Source organism: Rhodamnia argentea, chromosome 9 (genome assembly GCF_020921035.1).
Source record: "Rhodamnia argentea isolate NSW1041297 chromosome 9, ASM2092103v1, whole genome shotgun sequence".
NCBI lineage: Eukaryota > Viridiplantae > Streptophyta > Magnoliopsida > Myrtales > Myrtaceae > Rhodamnia > Rhodamnia argentea.
Window position 1 is genome coordinate 12,542,006 of NC_063158.1, and position 18,848 is coordinate 12,560,853.

The 18,848-nt window shown below is 39.6% G+C and overlaps 1 protein-coding gene and 1 pseudogene across 2 annotated transcripts; both read left to right on the top strand.

Annotated features, from left to right (window-relative positions):
* LOC115731509 lies at positions 1-1,982 on the top strand (annotated as a pseudogene).
* Positions 1,983-6,113: 4,131 nt separating this feature from the next.
* On the top strand, positions 6,114-18,536 carry LOC115730785 (probable starch synthase 4, chloroplastic/amyloplastic). Of its 2 annotated transcripts, XM_048285379.1 has the most exons (17): positions 6,114-6,367; positions 6,509-6,743; positions 7,045-7,126; positions 7,217-8,315; positions 8,389-8,440; positions 9,819-9,941; positions 10,026-10,101; positions 10,177-10,361; positions 10,454-10,648; positions 10,989-11,060; positions 12,465-12,674; positions 13,817-13,942; positions 16,006-16,155; positions 16,395-16,456; positions 16,553-16,628; positions 17,937-18,108; positions 18,205-18,536. In XM_048285379.1, the coding sequence occupies exons 1-16, from the start codon at positions 6,129-6,131 to the stop codon at positions 18,105-18,107; spliced, it is 3,153 nt and encodes a 1,050-aa protein (XP_048141336.1). In that variant the 5' UTR covers positions 6,114-6,128; the 3' UTR covers position 18,108; positions 18,205-18,536. The 2 variants fall into 2 exon arrangements, with proteins under 2 accessions (XP_048141336.1, XP_030517250.1); XM_030661390.1 differs by having other exon boundaries at positions 17,937-18,536.
* Positions 18,537-18,848: the final 312 nt, after the last annotated feature.

Consider the following 18,848-nt stretch of genomic DNA (forward strand, 5'->3'; position numbering starts at 1 on the left):
GTACTTGATTACCCACCCATTAAGGGATGGTGCATAGACAAGACATTATAAATATATCAGCTTGAACATTATTGGGGACTCTGCAGAACAAAGACTCTCTCAGGTGGATCAATTGACAAGTTTCCATGGGTGAACAAGTTCAGGAGACTCAGCTCAGCGTCAGGGGTAAGTAGAGACTTTCACAAGTAGGAATAGAGCACCAGATCAGTATATTTTCAGAATGAAAGTAATAGTCCTTTTTGCCTCTTTTACTAGAGTTCTAGCTAAATGTCCAGAACTTTTAGCTCTTGTTCATGGGCCATATCCATGGCATGAGGCAAAAGGTAGGTGAAAATGCTTGTGATCTGTGTTGGGTGTTTGGCAGGTTTTATTTTCTTTCTAGTTTCCTTGACTATTACTTACTTGATAGTATTTTCCTTCATGGGAAAAAAGGAAGCTGTCTATTTTTGCCTTGTTCAGACTAGATAAACCTGTTTCCATACATTAACTGGATCGATATCAGCTTGCATTCCTGTTGGCTTTGAGTGTCTTTTCTTGTGCTCAAGTGACTTGCTTTTGTGCAACTTATTGTTGCTGAATTCATATGCAAGTGTTCAGAAAGTGTAATCTGTGTCGCACTCTAGTACCTAAAACTTTAGAGCAAATGTCTGCGCATCCGGCTTTAGATAAAGTCATAATCCGAAAGTTATGTGCTTGATACCAGATGAAGAATCCAGAGAAACAAAATCACCTGCCCACATGAGCAACGCCGGCGAACCCGAGGCCGCCCCGTCTCCGGCAAGAAACTACAAGTGCTGGCTGAAAATCGCGGTATTTTCGCTGTTTGTCCTCTCAGGTCAATCAATAGCCACAATCTTGGGGGAGACTCTACTATGAGAAAGGAGGGAAGAGCAAATGGATGGAAACACTTGTTCAAATTGCAGGATTCCCAATCCTCATTCCTTACTTATTCTTCTCACCAAACAAGCCCTCTTCCACCACAAAAACCGCTCTTGACTCGAGATTGCTTGCGCTTGTTTACGTTGTTTTCGGCATAATCTTCGCGGCGAGCACTATGATGTTCTCGGTCGGACTTCAATACCTCCCTGTGTCGACTTTCTCTCTAATCACCGCGTCGCAACTGGGCTTCAATGCCCTACTCGCCTTCTTCATCAACTCGCAGAAGTTCACTCCCTTGACAATCAATTCTATAGTGCTCTTGACTGTCTCATCTACCCTCTTAGTGTTCCAAACCGATTCAAATAGTACTACTACGGTGTCCACCGGAAAGTATGTGGTCGGGTTTATATGCACATTAATCGCGTCAGCTGGATGCGCATTAATACTAAATCTCACGCAGCTTTACTTCCGGAAGGTCCAGAGGAAGGACCCGATTTACATGATCTTGAGCTGCTGACATACGAGTCCATGGTCGCGACATTCATCGTCTTGGTGGGGCTATTTGCTAGCGGGGAGTGGAAGGGACTAAGGGAGGAAATGGAGGAGTTTTCGCTAGGGAAGGTTTCTTATGTCATGACCTTAGTTTGGACGGCGATAACTTGGCAGGTGTTTGCGATCGGGATGGGAGGACTGATCTTCCAGGTGTCGTCGGTGTTTTCGAACGTGATCGCGGTCGTGGGTTTGCCGATCGTCCCGGTGTTGGCTGTAGTGTTTTTGGATGACAAGATGGATGGAGTGAAGGGGATTGCCATGGCGTTGGCAATATGGGGGTTTCTCTCTTATGTGTACCAGCAACATCTTGATGATGTTGCTTCCAAGGCTCAAGATAAAAGTGACAAGCAGTCCGGCCAAATTCAGAATGGGAGATGTTAATGCTCTAATTTGAGGTGGCGCTAGGGTTTTGAGATTTCTTTCTCTCTCTTTAATTATGCTCAGTGAAGTTCTCGGTTTTGTTTTTCGTTTTAGTCGTTGCTTTCGATTTTGCTTAAACTTTATTCATCTTGTCCCTACTGTATCGGTTGATTAGACTACTGATGTCTTCACTAAAGCACATCTCGTCGAGTGTATTCTTTTTCAATTTACATCTTCTGCATTATCTTGAGCTTAAAAAGGTATTAGGGATATGATTTTCATATTTTCCTTGATTGTATATGGACCGTGCTTTTTCATTCCTTATTTAACTTAGACACTCCCTATCATAATATTATGACTATACTGTCCCTTGTGTGGTCCGCCTTTTAGCATTATTCTCATCTTTTTATTTGGTCAAATGTATTGTCTTTCTTTTTTATTTATTTATTTTATTTCCTCACAGTCCCATTTTTCTTCTTCTTCTTCTTCTTATCTTTCCCTTACTATTCCCCTTTTTTCTTTTTCCTTTTTTTCACTTCAGACAAGCCTTTAGAGCAAGTATAGACTCCACAAGGAGGATTCGTGGAAGAGAGATTGAGCCAAAAAGTTCCATAACTTTGATGAAAAGGTCGAACCGATCAGTGAACTCGTTGAACTCAAGCTGGCAATGGCAGTCACGGAACCAATAGAAAAAAGGTCCAATCCATAGCATTCTATCGGGAAAAGTACACTAGAAGTGCCATAACTTTTGTACGGCGTTCACTTGAGTGCCATAACTTTCAAAACGTTCACTTAAGTGCCATAACTTTTAAAAATCGTTCACTTGAGTGCCATGTTGACGTGACAACCTGGAAAAGCCGACGTGAACGATCGAAAAAGTTACTATAGATCTTTGGAAAAGTTACTATAGCACGTTGGGAAAGTTATCGTAGACGCGGAAAGCTGACGTGGCACGCCGAAAGGCGACGTGGCATGCCAAAAAAGTTACTATAGCATTCAAGTGAACGATTTTTGCTCGACGTAGCACTCAAGTGAACAATTTTTGAAAGTTATGGCACTTAAGTGAACGTTTTGAAAGTTATGGCACTCAAGTGAATCGTACACAAGTTATGGCACTTCTAGTACACTTTTCCCCATTCTATCATTTGTTAGTTCCCTCGAACGGAGAACTGAAAATTAACCGATGAAGCAGCTCGCAGACGTAGGGATTAATGACCACGAGGGAGATCGAAAGTCGCACCGATACACCTTCCTCAAACAAGACAACGTCCACGGTTCGGTCCCTAGTCAGTTCGCTCACCAGATCCTGCCTCTGGGACTCCTCCCTCGTCCTCTCCAAGTGGCTCTCCACCGGAGCCCACTTCCACTCGTTCCCCTCTCGCCGGCAAGAATGTCATCAAGCTCGGCGCCGGGTCTGCCGGTCTCCCGGGGCGCATGGCGCAGGGGAATGAATGGAGGCGAGGGAGCTGGCATGGAGATCGGAGGAGTTAGCAAGGGGAATCGGGGAGGAGTTCGACGTCGTGTTGACGAACACGTGTTCTTGGACGCTGAGGTGGTGAGGGAGTCGTCGGCAAAACGCTGCGGGGTCGTGCGTTTTGGAATTGCGTGAATGTAACTGATGATGAAGTTGCGAGCGGAGAGGAGCAAACAATAACTCCAGCAAGTTCATTTGACATTTTGCCTCATAATTTGCTCTTCCTTATGTCCTTTTGCCGGAGACTCACAAGAAGAACAATGCTAAAAGGGGAGCCACATAACGGAAGATATGGTAAAGACATTATAATAGGGAGTGTCGAAGCCAAATGGAGAATGGAAAAACGCGTTCATCGTATATATCCCTTTAATTACGCATAATCTTGATTGATTATAAATATCTAACGTGCTCTCTATTACGAGATACACAAAAATCATGCGATTTTTTGCCATATTCTTATCTTAATAAGGTAAAATGAAGAAACTTTAGGTTTGACTCAAATAAGACTCAAATTTATCAAGACTTGAAATCACCCTAGACATATGAGAAAAGAGAATTTCCCCATTCGAAATTTTGGTAAGAATAATTCTGAAACTTGTTCAACAAAGTCAATGAGTGGAGGCACTTGTCCTCAAATTAGCGGTTTGTGTCCTCCCAACGGGAGCGACCACCGAATCGGATTCGACCGGTGTTGCACCGGACCAAACCGGCCTGGACCACCGGAATCGCAGTATCTACCCGAGAACCGGTTCGGAAGCCTTTTTTAAATAAATAAACATAAAACAAAACACTTTTGCATCCATTCGAGAATCGAACCTTCAACATGAATAAATAATCACAATCAATTGATCTGCGTATGTTTTCATAGTGAAATTGTGCGACTTGTTACTATGTATGTATGTTTGTTTGTTTTTTAACCAAAAATATTACATGGACCAATTCTCTTTTAAAATCGGGATTCGAACCGATCCCACCTAAACCAAGCTGAGAGTTGACTAACTAGAAACCGATCACCCTTATCTTCTAGGGATGATCGGTTTAAGTTATCATGGACAATTTGATGTCTCGATAGATGATAGAAAAATTCGGTTATGCTAATTATTATTAGGGGTGAGCAAAAGAATCAAATCGAACCGAATCGAACTTATCGATTTTGGGCGAATCACTTGGGAACCGGTTCCTAGTTTCATGGCTAGACCTACCCCTCTGGACCATCCGAATCGCACCGATTTTTTACTTCTTATTACTTCAAAATTTCAAGACCCTAATTCTCGTTCTCTTCTCGCCTAGACTTAGTCACACACGCTCGTACCATACGCCTCTTACTCTCACTTCTCTCAATCTTAGTCATGCAGTGCTCACTACTCCCTCGAGGCTCGACACCTCTTGTTCAATGAGCTTGTTCTATTAACATCACTCATATAGTAGTTTAGACGGCAAACAGACACTTTTAATGCCAAAAGTTGTGTACAAAGATCACTTTGATACCAAAAATTTTAATTGGGTCACTTTAGTGCCAAATCGGAGATAAAATGATCACTTTAGTGCCTCCAACGAGAATTTACGGTGAAATAAATACGTGGCATTTTTAATTAAATTTTAAATTTTAATTAGTATTTTTAAAAAAATAATGAAGTCCACTGGATTCCACGTGGACTTCAAAATTCAAAAATAAATTTAAAAATTAAATTAAATTTTTAAAAAAGAAAAATTAACATAAAAAATTTAAAATAAAACTTTATTAAAATAATAAGCCCAAAAAATTAACAAAAAACCATAACAAAAAAAGCAGATTATGCGACGAGGGTTGTTGTAACCCTTGCTTCTGTCGCCGCCGTTGCTCCATCGTCCCCGACCCTTGCCCCGATCTTCGGCGACCCTCACTTGCGGCCGGCGGGGGTTGCCGACACCCTGCTAGCCATGCCCCATCGTCGTCGACCATTGTCGGCGATGGTGGGGCAGCAATGGCGAGGCTACGGCCCTCCTCGCCACCTGTCAACTGTTTCTTTTCTTTTCTAAAAATTTTTTAGCTTTTTTTTTTTAAAAAAGTTTAGCTTATTTTTCAAATTATTTTAAATAAAAATTTAAATTTAAAAAGAAAATGCCACAATGGACCTCAAATGAGCTACATCACGACATATATTAATAAAAAAGTTCTACGTTGGATTTCCGGCAAAGAATATCGGAATTGGCACTTAAGTGATTCTTTTTCAAAGAACTTAATACTAAAGTGATTCGATTGAAACTTTTAGCATCAAAGTGATCTACATGCATAATTTTTTGCACTAAAAGTGTCTTGTTGCCCAGTTTAGACTATGCAACAACATTTATAGTCTTATAGGGAATAAGCAAAAGAAAGAAAGAACGGAAAAAAGAAAAGAAAAGAAGATACGGTGGATTCTTAACTCTATGGCCGGATGGGCCGGTTTCCGATTTCACAAATTGAGAACCGACCATTCTGGTCTAGCTCCTAATTCTAAAATAAGGACAAATCACCCTTACTTATCATATATAGTTGCATTTCTTTCGGACCGGATATTTTCTTACATCAAGGTTCCCTAATTGATGGTTCCATCTCACATCGATTCCTCTTAAAGAAACCTTGCTTCAAATTCCTGCCGCTGGAGCTGCTCTCCCCTACGCTAACCCTCATCTAACTACGCTAGTCCCCCAATCGCGTATGGACCCCACCGACCTCCCACCGTCGGATCTGGATAACGTTCTCGGAAAAGCGCCTCGCAACCGCGACCAACCGTTTGTTTTCTTGTACACCCGCGCGCACCGTAACCATTTCTCCGACCCAACCAAAAAAAAAAAAAAAAGACGAAAGCGAGAACGAAGATTCGAAGCCTCCGCAACTGCGATGACTGTAACAAGCGCCGTTTCGGCACTGGCTAATGGTGGTTGCTCGGTGAAGAAGATACCGTTGTCCGAGCATTGCGATCGGGGTCCAATGGCCGCGGCGATGTCCACGTGCTTGCTGAGTCGGGGGCTGAGTGGACCGAGCCGGAGGGACTCGAGCTTCCCGCGGCCCTTCGCTTCGCTCGCCTCTCACCGCCGGGTTCTCCCCGCTTCCTGCAAGATGCGGCAGCGCAGTCTCAGGTACTCGGCCTGGCTGATTTCTCGATTTCCGCGGGTTCCGATTCCGGGCGTGCGAAGGAGCGGTCGGAGGTTGATTGTTTCGTGGTTTCTTGGGGATGGGCGCGAGTTGTGATTCTCACTTTGTTTTTGCGTAATGATTAGTTCTCGGAGTAGGAGACCGCAAGTTAAGAAGGCTTCGCCGGATAGGCCGCCTTCGATTGTTGTTAATGGAGAGGGCGAAGGCGGTGGTGCTTCGGCCGAGAGCGCGCGTAGCGCCGATCAGGAAATTGTGTCTGAATCTGAGGAAGATGATTCCGATGGAGTCGTGATCGATGTGGAGAATGAGAATGTTGATACAGAAGAAGTTTCTAACAGTACGGCGTTGGAGACAAATTTGGTATTCTTCTTGAAGCATTTCTAGTGAATTCTTGGTTTTTTTTTTCCTGTCTAGATATGCGTATGCAATGTGCACATCGGTTCTAGTTCATGAATAGCTCGCAAATTGGGAATTTGAGAGTATGTTTTGACTGTGTTTTATGCTTTTGATTTCATCATATGGTGCCTAGACTTTGGTCACTTGTTGACCATGAGAGAGAGATAGATTGCAAAATAATTCACGCGTGACTTTGAGGAAATGTGATAAGCTCTAAATTTTCATTTTCCTGTGTGCCATCCCACCAATTTCACGTTCACTGGAGGCGATTGTCAGTGATACGGGGCAGCACTTATCCAGTATTCAAGTTGATGATCTGATGGGCATGATAAAGAGTGCGGAAAAGAGTAAGAAATTGCAAGTTCCTAATTTTTTGCCTTGATTGGAGTTTAAGTTTTAAAGAAATGGTGTGCTCATGTATGTCATCTACTTGCTAGATATTCTACTCCTCAACCAAGCCAGGGTGAGTGCACTTAAGGATCTTGATAACATACTCTCTGAGAAGGAAGCACTGCACGGAGAAATTAACAATTTGGAGATGAAGTTAGCAGAAACGGATGCACGAATAAGAGTTGCTGCCCGGGAAAAGATGCATGCAGAACTTTTAGAAGATCAGTTAGAGGAGCTACGGAGCGAATTGATACAAAGAAGTGAGCTAAGCATTGAAAAGAATGAGCATAGTATTTATGAGAATCAGAACATCCAATTGAATGCAGAAAAACCTTCATCGTATCAAACTAGCTCTCATTTCCTTAGTAAGGAGCTTAGTTCCCTGAGGGCAGAGAATATCTCTCTAAAAAGTGACATCGAAGCCCTTAAGGCAGAGCTTAATAGTGTTAAGGACACAGATGAGCGTGTGATGATGCTGGAAAAACAAAGGTTCCATCTTGAGTCAGCTCTAAAGGATCTAGAATCTAAACTTTCAGTTTCTCAGGAAGATATTTCCAAACTTCCATCTTTAAAGTTTGAGTACAAGGACCTATGGGAAAAGGTAGAAAATTTGCAACCATTGCTTGATAGGGCCACTGCACTGGCTGATCAAGCTATTGTAGGGTTACAGCAAAACCAGGTACTGCGGAAGAAGGTTGATAAGTTGGAAGAGACTCTTGAAGAAGCCAACGTTTACAAGGTGTCCTCTGAAAAATTGCAGCAATATAATGAACTGATGCACCAAAAGATTAAGCTGTTAGAGGAGCGCCTTCAGAGGTCGGACGAAGAGATTCATTCGTATGTTCAGTTATATCAGCAATCCGTTAAGGAATTTCAAGATACTCTCAATACCTTGAAAAAGGAAAGCAGGAAAAGGATGCTTGATGAACCGGTGGATGATATGCCACATGGATTTTGGAGCCATTTATTGTTGAAGTTTGATGGTTGGTTACTTGAGAAAAAAATATCTGCTGATGATGCTAAGCTTTTGAGAGAAATGGTGTGGAAAAGGGATAGACACATTTGTGATGCGTATATGGAATGCAAAGACAAAAGTGAACGCGAGGCCTTGGCCATCTTTTTAAGACTCGTATCAGCACCCTCGAGGTACTACCTTGCACTGAAAAATTTTGCTAAATCTGTTTCTGTTGTTTAATTTGCTCCTTCTGTTGATATTTAGCCCAGGATTGTATGTCGTTCATATAGCTGCAGAGATGGCACCTGTTGCTAAGGTAAAGCTCGAGACAGCTACAAAATTGAATACTTGATCTTTTGATGTGTTGGTGAAACATTGGTTCCAATTACGTTAATTTCTGCTGTTACAGTAGTTACCCTTATGTTGAATGGTTTGTGGCAGTTGTCACATGTCACCACTAATTTTGTGGCAGTTGTGGTTGTGGCAGCCCCGGTAGGATACTGGTTGTAGGATTAGCTTTCATATTAGTCATGTTCCTTTGTTTTTTGGGTAAACTTTTGTTAAACTTCTTTGTAAAGACTGCATGTGGCAGTTATATGACTGAGAAAAGTTGCAAGTCATTTCTCTTTGTTCATTGTACCTCCAAAGGAAGTTCATGACTAGCACCTATGTAGTTTCTGGTTAGAAGCTTTCTCTTTTTTAGTCTTCCTAGTGAAGTTTCTATGTATGCATCTTGGATATATGGTTTTTTGAGTATTTGTCCACACAGTTTGGTTAATCTCGGTTGAATTATCATTGGAACCTTATTGAATAATTATCTGCAAGAATGAAAGTGGATGTTAATGGACAGATACTTAACACAAGCATGGCCATGACTGAATTAAAATGGCAAATTGCATGACTACTGAACTGGTTAAGACTTTGTACTTTTTGTGACTCCTAGTTTAAGTCATCAGCTGTTGTCACTTGTCACCAAAAGCATTAGCTTAACAAACAAAGCTGTCCCATTCGCATGGCTTCTCGCATTGCGAGGTCAATGGTGTAGATGGTTGACATGCAGCCTTTCCCATGCATGCTGGATAGGCTCTTTACATGATGTTCTTCTGGAGTAACCATTACGTCACACCAATACTTGCCCTCATCATCCAAATAGCCATCACGAACTGAAATTTTTAGAATTGGAGTTGTTCCTAAAACTATGTCATTATAATTATTTCTCCTGATCTTTTAGCGTCTGCATTGGTTCATAGCCACTTAGCATCTTTATTCATGCTTTTTGATGAGATGATGATGTAAAAATGTTTGGCAGACTATGGAACAAGTGAGGTCTGATCTGGCTGATATGCTTACTGATGTTGAGTTTCACCAAAATTTTAGATAAATTTAACAGTACTCTAGCTCTATCTAAGCATGAGCAGTTGTACTGACAACGATCCAACATCTAGTATGCAAACAAATTACAATGTCGTGCAAATTTGAATAGCTTTTTTATTAGGCCACCTTGACCATTTAGCAGCTAAATTAGGTATCTCTCATTCTGAAAAAGTAGCGGAGTCATCTTTCTGTTTCTATGAACATAGATAAATTTAGCAATGAAACATTGTGTTATCTTTAAGCATCTTTCATATGTTTTGGTTGCATTGTTCACATTATATTCAGAATCAATAAGACTGCTCCTTTTGCAAATATGTCAGGTTGGTGGGTTGGGGGATGTCGTGACTGGTCTTAGCAAGGCACTCCAGAAGAGAGGACACCATGTTGAGATTATTGTTCCGAAATATGACTGCATGCAATATGACCGTATGCTCGACCTAAGGGTAATTGACTCTGTGATGGTTTGAGTTAATATTTGAACATCTGCAATTTCACTTAACAGATTATGTTCAACTTATCTTATGTAGGCCTTAGATGCTGTTGTAGAATCTTATTTTGATGGCAGACTGTACAAAAACAAAGTCTGGGTTGGCACAATCGATGGTTAGAAATCTCTTATTATCTCTTGCTCCTCATTTGATCTTCGTGTTCATGTGCTGATTTGACTTCTTCATCCAGGCCTTCCCGTTTTTTTTATTGAGCCTCTTCATCCCGATAAGTTCTTCTGGAGAGGACAATTCTATGGAGAGCATGATGATTTCAGGCGGTTTTCATTTTTCAGTCGTGCAGCATTGGAGTTGCTTCTTCAATCTGGCAAGAGACCTGACATTATCCATTGCCACGATTGGCAAACAGCTTTTGTTGTATGTTCAATTGCAAATGTTGTCGGTTTAAGTGTGCTTTTCTTGAGAGACTCACTCTTGATTCTCATACCAGCAATCATCTGCAATCATAGGCACCATTGTATTGGGATTTGTATGCCCCAAAAGGCTTGGATTCTGCAAGAATTTGCTTTACATGCCACAACTTTGAGTATCAAGGGACTGCACCTGCTTCGGAATTGGCATCATGTGGTCTCGATGTTCAAGAACTAAACAGGCCAGATAGAATGCAGGACAACTCTGCACATGATAGGGTCAATCCTGTAAAGGTATAAATTGCTTCCCATTATTAGAGAGAACAGAAAGTTTGAGTCATGATGAAATGTTTGGTAGGAATTTATCTGAACTGGAATTAGAAAGTACAGACTGAACAGAAGTGGTCTTTCCTTTTAGCAAAACTTGGAGCTTCATCTTATTTTTTATTTTGTATTCTAGATATACATGCATGCTCTACTCAACATTTAGCATTCTCTTTTTTCTGAGTATAAGTTTAGAATCTTGAGGAACCTGTCTGGAATATGTCTTCTGTTTTCTGAGTATATTTCTGTGAAAGTTCCTTCACGTTCATATATGTGGATTAATCTCTTCTTTCCAAATCACGTTATCTAGGGTGCAGTTGTCTTTTCCAATATTGTCACAACAGTATCTCCAACCTATGCACAGGAGGTCCGGACAGCTGAGGTATGGTCATTGGCCCTTTACTTTTGCTTGCTCTCTTGTTCATGAACTTGTTTATTTGTAGATTATAGGCTGAATAATCGAATCATATTTGTTCCGCAGATGAGCAGAAGTTTGCCTCTATAACCTTCAATAACTAGTTAGTTATTATGTGAATAGGCATAATCAATCACTCTTAATTATGTGTTAGAAACTGTGCTTATGCATCACAATAGACATATGAACCTCCGTAACTCTCTGCTTTGAGTACATGTTAAATCTTAGGGACAGTAGTCTACATCTTATGGTGCTGGTGCTTGATGTTTTGCATATTATGTCGTCATAGTACCATATTTTTGTATACTGAGGGTTCATATGAGCTACATATCAAAGAAGGAGAAGGGGAAACTATGGCTGCCATTAAAATGCTAATTGAAGGTTTCTGCATTGAATGTCTGTTAACTTTGTTATCCTTGTTGATGAGGAGTCCTGTCACAGGTGGATAAACAAATAAGTTTAGGAACATAATTTTAGTAACGTCAGTTAGCAAAAGGAGTAAAAAGGCAGTAGCTTTCTTGTGAAAATAAAGACGATGATCAAGTTGAATACTCTACTGCATCCTTTGGTGTTAATAATTTTTTTTCAATTGCTTGTGGCTTAATTAACCTTTCTTTTCAACTTTTGATATCTGTCATAGGATAGATGTATCTACATTGTCTCAATTCCATTAACCACTGCCATTCTCAAAGGAAGGGTACACCTTATTGTGGTGATTGGATGTATTTATTATTCCAGAATAACTCACTTAAGAAATAGGAAAGAAAACATGATTCCAGAATGCAAAGAAATGAGAGCTAAATTATATAGCAAGCAGGTGCATCTAAAGGAGTCAATCTACTGTATTATCATTAACATTGTAGAGTTTTCTGCCATATGCCAAAATATGGACAGTTGTGATTATTAGATAAAGTGCATTCTCTAAAAGCTTTTAATGTTTTGTATAGTTTCTGTTATGTTGTTTTTCAGCGAGCTACTGAAGCTTTCTGCGCCACAAAATTCCACTTTATTAGCTTTTTCTCACCGTGAAGATTGCATATTGCTGAGTCTCTGTCCTCATCTTTTTCGTTTCCATACCTTCTTCCATTTTATTGATTGTGTAACTCTTAAAGGCATAGTAGTTTAATGGATGAAAGTTTCATTTTTTATGAACTTCTGCATATGCATTATTTGGGAAACAATTCATATCAGTGCCATTTTAGACTAGTTTTCAGAAGAGTAGGTTCTAGAAAGTCTGAAGGGATATCTTGAGTTTCTAATGCTGAACAAGTCTGACAGAACTGTTCTAGCCGATACTTCTGAGCCTTTTTTGTTGACAGAAATGTTCTGTGCTTAAGAAGGGTAAATGTAAATGTTTTCTGTCTTTCACAGGGTGGAAAGGGTCTGCATTCAACACTGAATCTCCATAGTAAAAAGTTTGTCGGAATTCTTAATGGTGTCGACACAGATGAATGGAATCCTGCAATTGATGCTTTCCTTGAAGTTCAGTACAGTTTTAATGATATCCAAGGAAAAGCAGAAAATAAACGAGCAATAAGGAGGCAACTAGGTCTCTCTTCTGCAAATGCCTCGAAACCAATGGTAATCAGTCACGAGCTCACTTATAGCACAAATTATTGTTGTTTTGTGTAAGAAGCTGTAATCTATCATGGTTGAATTTGTTATATTTGACAACTCAGGGGTGTTAGATTGCTGTAAAATACACTCAATTTGTCTGCATCTTGATACTTTTTAATACGATAGCTTGCCCGTGCAATTAGTCTGCATTGCTATGTGCTTGTGTAGGATCTGACATCCTTACTTGGCATTGTTAATTTATGGAATGGTATGTTCATGAAAATAAATGGATGAAACACAAATTCAGTGACGGTGCTGTAGTAATATATCCAAGAATGATAGATTTCCTTTATCTCTCATTGTTACTGAAATATTCTTCCTCCCTCCTATGCCCAGACAAGTCAATTAATTTTTTTCACAAGTTTCAAGCTGAATCCAACTGATGGATTAGGTTAAATTGCTTCTTGGTGGTTCAACGTTGTTTCCTTTGTTAATCATGTTGTTGTACTTTAAGTTCCTCCCCTTTTGAAATCATGTTAAGCTGAAATAACTCAAATTCCTCCAATGAACTATTTGTGTCAATGGATCCGATAGATCCAAAACTTGAGATAATGGCCGTAAACCCCAAAAAAAAAAAAATTGCAAGTGATTGTTAATGGAACATGGAATGCCATATGAATCTAGAGAAAGTTCTAGTTGTTTTCCAATTGAATTAAACACAAGTTCTTGATTTAGTTTTTGTAACATGCTTGATGAAGTAATCCATATGAAACCATCTAGAAATCAGTGTGACTTGAGATAAAGTTTTGGAAGTGTGGCGGGATGAAAAGTAGCCTAAATTTAGGTGATTCTTCATGTCAGTTACTTCTTGAGAAGCAAAGTTTTCATCTGATTTGTTTTGGCTCTTTTTGGCTTTTCAATTTCCTCTTTTGCACGTCTAATTTTAATCGAGGCGGGTGAGATGATAAATTTTATGTATTCAACTTCTTTGGTTTGGTTTGATTTCCTTTTCTAACTTATGCTTGACCTTCTTTTTCCCTTTTCCTCTTTTGTACCCCTTTTGTAAGTTGTCACTCACGGTGCTGTTAGATTTAGCAAATTGCTTTGTGAAATTCCAATTCTTTTGCTTTTTATCATGCTCAGTCGCTCAAATATGAATTGATCAGGTGGGCTGCATAACAAGACTGGTGCCACAAAAGGGTGTACATCTTATTAGGCATGCTTTGTACCGAACACTGGAGCTTGGAGGGCAGTTTCTACTACTTGGTTCAAGTCCTGTGCCACATATTCAGGTAATAATTCACTTAGAGTTCTACCTTCAGTTGTTTGTTATTTTACAGGGAATCTGGTACAATTGTGGAACTTCCGTGGAATCCTGTTGTACTTATCCTCTTAGAGAAGTCTTTTTGGCTTAGGGAATCATGGGTTCTAATGACTACTATTTGCTTATTCAGGTTTAAGTTATGGTGTTATAGTAACTCAAAATAAAAGAACACGGATAAACTCTGGTGGTGTTGTATAGAGTTTAGTTATAGTCAAATGAAGAAGACATCACCTACTGGGTTTTTTTAATGTAAAGCTTTTGAATGGCATGAAAGGTGAATAACTCAAGACTTGACATGGTAGCTAATTATCCACCATCTTATTTAGTTGAAATAGGAAATCAAATAGTTGTCTAATTATCTTGTAAAGGTCTAAGAGAGCTTTTGGCTGATCTGTGTGAGGCTGCGTGTTGACAAACATTTCACCATATTTCGTGCAGTTACTAATAAAATGACTCTGTCTATGGACTTTTGCAAACTACAGTGGAATTTCTCTTAATGTGAATCTATCATATGAGGTCATCTTATGGCATCTAGTCTTATTTTCTGCAAGTGGACCAACCCTTTAAGATTTTGTGTATTATATTTCTTTGCAAATTAGTCATTAAAGTTCTGATGCATGCATTCTGATAAGATAGTCCCCGCCTGATGTTGGATTGAATTACTCTTCTTGATCATGGTTTATTGTATAGTGCTTTTTCAGTTCGTTTCCTTTTTCTTGAAGAGTCACTAAAACCATACTTTCATTTGATTGCTTTTGTTATAGATAATAGGCAATGGTAGCAAAAATCCCTGTTTTCAAATATCTCTCCAAGACCTGTCATTTGCCTCCCCCACTGTATCTAGTTGTCCTGGTTTATTTTTATACCAAATCCCTTCTCATGAGTGACTCATTTTGCAGCTTAAACTTTTAGAAAATGACAGCGATCTTATAATTGTTGTGGATGTAACTTGTGTATTTCGAATGAGTTACTTTGAGTTGTGTCCAGCAAACCTGACACCTACCATATTATTTCTTCCTGGCATTTCATGTGATTCAGTTGTTGTTTAGTAGGGATATCGGATTACTTAACCATTGATAGGTGTGAAATTTTGCTCTTACAACACTGATGATACTCTTATTCTTTTCATAATGTCGGACCAATTTTCCTCCAGTGTTCAGATATTCCTTCACTTTTCTCTTTTCCCATTCTTATGGATGGAACTCGGTTAATGTTCATGCACATATGCATGTGTGCAACTATGCTTATATATGTAATTGTGAATTTTTCCTGGTTGGGGCATTTTTTTAGTCCCCTTTATTTGTGGGAGCCTTGTGCAATGGGACACCATTTCTTGTGCATTAAATTGTCAATTACATGTGTTGTTCTGAGGGCCAGATTTGCTGCCATGCTCTTGACTGATTGATTGCACACAAGTATCTGGACATCGTGGCTCCTATTTTGACAGTCTAATCAACAGCTGATTTAATTGAGCTTCCAACTTTATGCTCCTTTATCTTAAACAGATCAGTTACTTTATGCCATACACAAACCTTTAGCTCATTTTATACATCCACATCATATCGACCATAATGAGATGGACCTTCATATAGTCTAACCAAGGAGCACCCCTGTAGTTCCATGTACATCATACAAGTTTCAGGAAGTTGAAGATTTTGGTGATGCACATGCTTGCACATCAATATTCATATACTGTGAAGTAACTTCACCACATCTATTTCTTTAAGATGATCATTTTATTCTGGAAGTTGCAAATCCTACACACATGCGCACGCGCGCATACATATACTGGGGTTCATAATCGTATGCGTGCATCGTTGTAGCACGGAGACATTCTCAACTTACTATAGTTTCCGTGCTTTGAATCTAATCGAAGTCATGGTTACAGCGAGTTAATTTAACCAGTTTTGAAACATGTTGTAGTTATCATCTGCATAAAATTGGTGCCACAGATATGATGAGCCAATTTCATTCACTTGTATGGACTGACGTTTGTTTTTTTATTGTGTCTCTTGTTTACTGTGAAATCAGAGGGAGTTTGAGGGTATTGCAAAGCAATTTCAAAATCATGGTGACATTCGGCTGATATTGAAGTACGACGAGTCTCTTTCCCATCGCATTTTCGCAGCATCTGATATGTTAATCATTCCATCAATCTTTGAGCCTTGTGGTCTCACCCAGGTACATTCTGCACATATTTTGCAGATATGCAAATTGTTTAATAGATGAAGAAAACTAGTTGCTGTGAGTTACTAAATTACTCATGTGGAGTTTTCCTCAGAATAATTTTTTAACAACTTTTTGATCTGTGGGGCCAGCTTATGGTCTTCAGATGTTTCATGTCTATGGATCCAAGCATCCTTTACATGCACTAATTAGAGCTGTGTTCTTGTTATATCTAATAATTTTTCCTTGTGCAGATGATAGCAATGAGGTATGGATCAATACCCATTGCAAGAAAGACAGGTGGACTAAATGACAGGTGGGACTACTATAAGTTGCTTAGTCGGTCTTCATGTTTCTTGGTTCCATTGATGGGAGATTACTGATGGAGGATCTTTTGGTTTGCCTTTTGTAGCGTTTTCGACGTAGACGATGAAACTATTCCTTTCCAGTTTCGAAATGGATATACATTCTTGAATGCCGATGAACAGGTAATTTACCTTACTGTCTGCTAACTCTCCTGCCTCTTATTCGAATATCATTTTGATAGTTACAGGAAACGTAAGGCTGAGAAAATGGTGGAGGGGGCGCTACGATTTGATAGTTGGGAAAATTAAGTGCATTTTTTTGGTCAAAATTTTAAGTACAGTTTAAAACGAAATTCTAGGTAAATTTTACTTTGCCCCTTCAAAATTAAATTCTGTCGGCTCACCTCATGAATTTTGAATTGCCTCTCTTTTCTTTCAAATTTGTATGCTAACTCTTTCACAAGTGATACTTATACCCTCCTAGCACATTTTCCACTTCAACAATGAGCATATTTGTCAAAGGCATTACTTCGTTGGGAACGACATGCTTCTTAGAGCTGCAAAAGTGCTTCATTCTGCAATTTCTTCAACTCACAACCTGAAAAGGGAAGGAGCGCAAAGAGTGCCGTGAAGTTCTTGCATTGGTGCAAATTTTAGAAGGCAGTTTGATGGCGATTGAAGGATTCGCAGAACAAACCACTTTTCAGGCTAAGAAGCATGTCGTTGGTACCGAACTGATGAATCTGGGTAAATATGATACTCATGAGGCTGAAAACTAGCCATACGAGGAGAATCATAAAACTTGTTTTATTTTAGAAGCTTGGGACAAACAAAGGCCTCGACTTACTTTTTTGCTTCAGCTATGAACTTTTTTGGCTTTAGTGGTGGGCTTTTATTGAACGTGCAGTTAAGAAATTGTAGCTCACGAAATTCTCATTTCTGTGCTGATAAAAAAAATCTCACGGAATTTTTTTCCAGTTTGCTCAAGAAAAAAAGTTTTTACTTGGGGACGGGACAGTTTTTCTTGGGGCATCTTCTTCTGGGTGGGCTTTTGATTGGCTTTTGATGCCAAATGACAAAAGTGAAAAGCTGAAAGCAAAAAAAAAAAAAAAAAAAAGGAAAAAGATGCGAAAGCTTCCTAGAATAACCTCTCAAGCAGTTCCCTAAATTTCAAAAGCAAATTGACACTGTTAGCTTGCATATAAACTAAGTTTAAGCTGTTTCCCTTAATCAGACATCTATCAACTCAAGTATGATGAAGTCGCTGTCAACTAAAATGTAGTCTTACAAGCAATCAAAGAAACATAGAACTCTTGTGGTCTGTTTCAACCCTGATTCCATAGAGAGTACTTGTTTGGGTAACAGCATATAAGCTTAAAGTAGTGGGACCTGTGGCACCGGAATAATCAGATAGGCATAACCTTTCTCTTTCCAGGAAAAGTTTTGTATTGTCTTGGTCTTTGTGGTGATATGAAGATACACAATTTTCAGGGAGTGAACGGTGCTTTGGAACGTGCATTTAACCACTACAACAATGACCCACAGAGCTGGCAGCAGCTAGTTCACAAGGTCATGAACATTGAGTTCAGTTGGGATCCTTCAGCATCACAGTACGAGGAACTCTACTTGAGATCTGTGGCAAGAGCTAGGGCAGCACGATGAAGCTAAGATTGCTCGACAATGGTTTGTGATGGAGCAAGTGCTTGTTCTGTCAACCAGAGTATTCTCAATGGCACAGTTTTCTACATGGCGGGTGCAGGATAAATTTCAGTCAATGTGTGGACATTCAGAGAAACCTAGATATCAATCTTGCGCAGCTGAATGGAGAGTTCATCCTCAATGTCGTAATGTTCTCTCATCATTTTTGACAGAGCAGTGCCATTGATTGGTACATACTTGCAGCACATCGTAGCCTATGCAATTTGTGTTCATATTCTTTAAATTATTCTTTCACTCGTTGTATGGCAGCAGGCGATGTCTGCGCCGCTTCTTTTAAGCTATAAACAACGAAAAGTTGTGTGTATATATAACTGTATAAAGTGTTGTAACATTTCGGATATGAGCATGACCATGTTCTTTTCATTGGTTCTACTTCTGTTGTGGCTGTATTTTGGATCTTCGGTTTGATTTACAACATGCTACATTTTCATGGACATTGAATTTCCAATGAAGTACTCGAAGACCCTGGAAAAGACTTGAGTTGTAAAGCGAGATAACCAATCGCCATTCAGTTGAAAAAAGTTTCTCCAACGGTCCTGGTCAGGAGCTCTGTACTGCATCTATGATCTCTGAAATGGATACTTGTTCGGTGAACTAGGCAATGCATGAACCTCTGATCAGTTAAAACATTGATAAGACTATAAATCTTTGGATTGGAAATCCTTCGATGGTTGTTAAGTTATT

Coding starts and splice junctions, on each gene's coding strand:
- LOC115730785 (XM_030661390.1), top strand. CDS start 6,129: ATGACTGTAACAAGCGCCGTTTCGGCACTGGCTAATGGTGGTTGCTCG. Junction 7,127..7,216: donor GATAAAGAGTGCGGAAAAGA/GTAAGAAATTGC, acceptor TCTACTTGCTAG/ATATTCTACTCCTCAACCAA. Junction 16,629..17,936: donor TCTTGAATGCCGATGAACAG/GTAATTTACCTT, acceptor CACAATTTTCAG/GGAGTGAACGGTGCTTTGGA.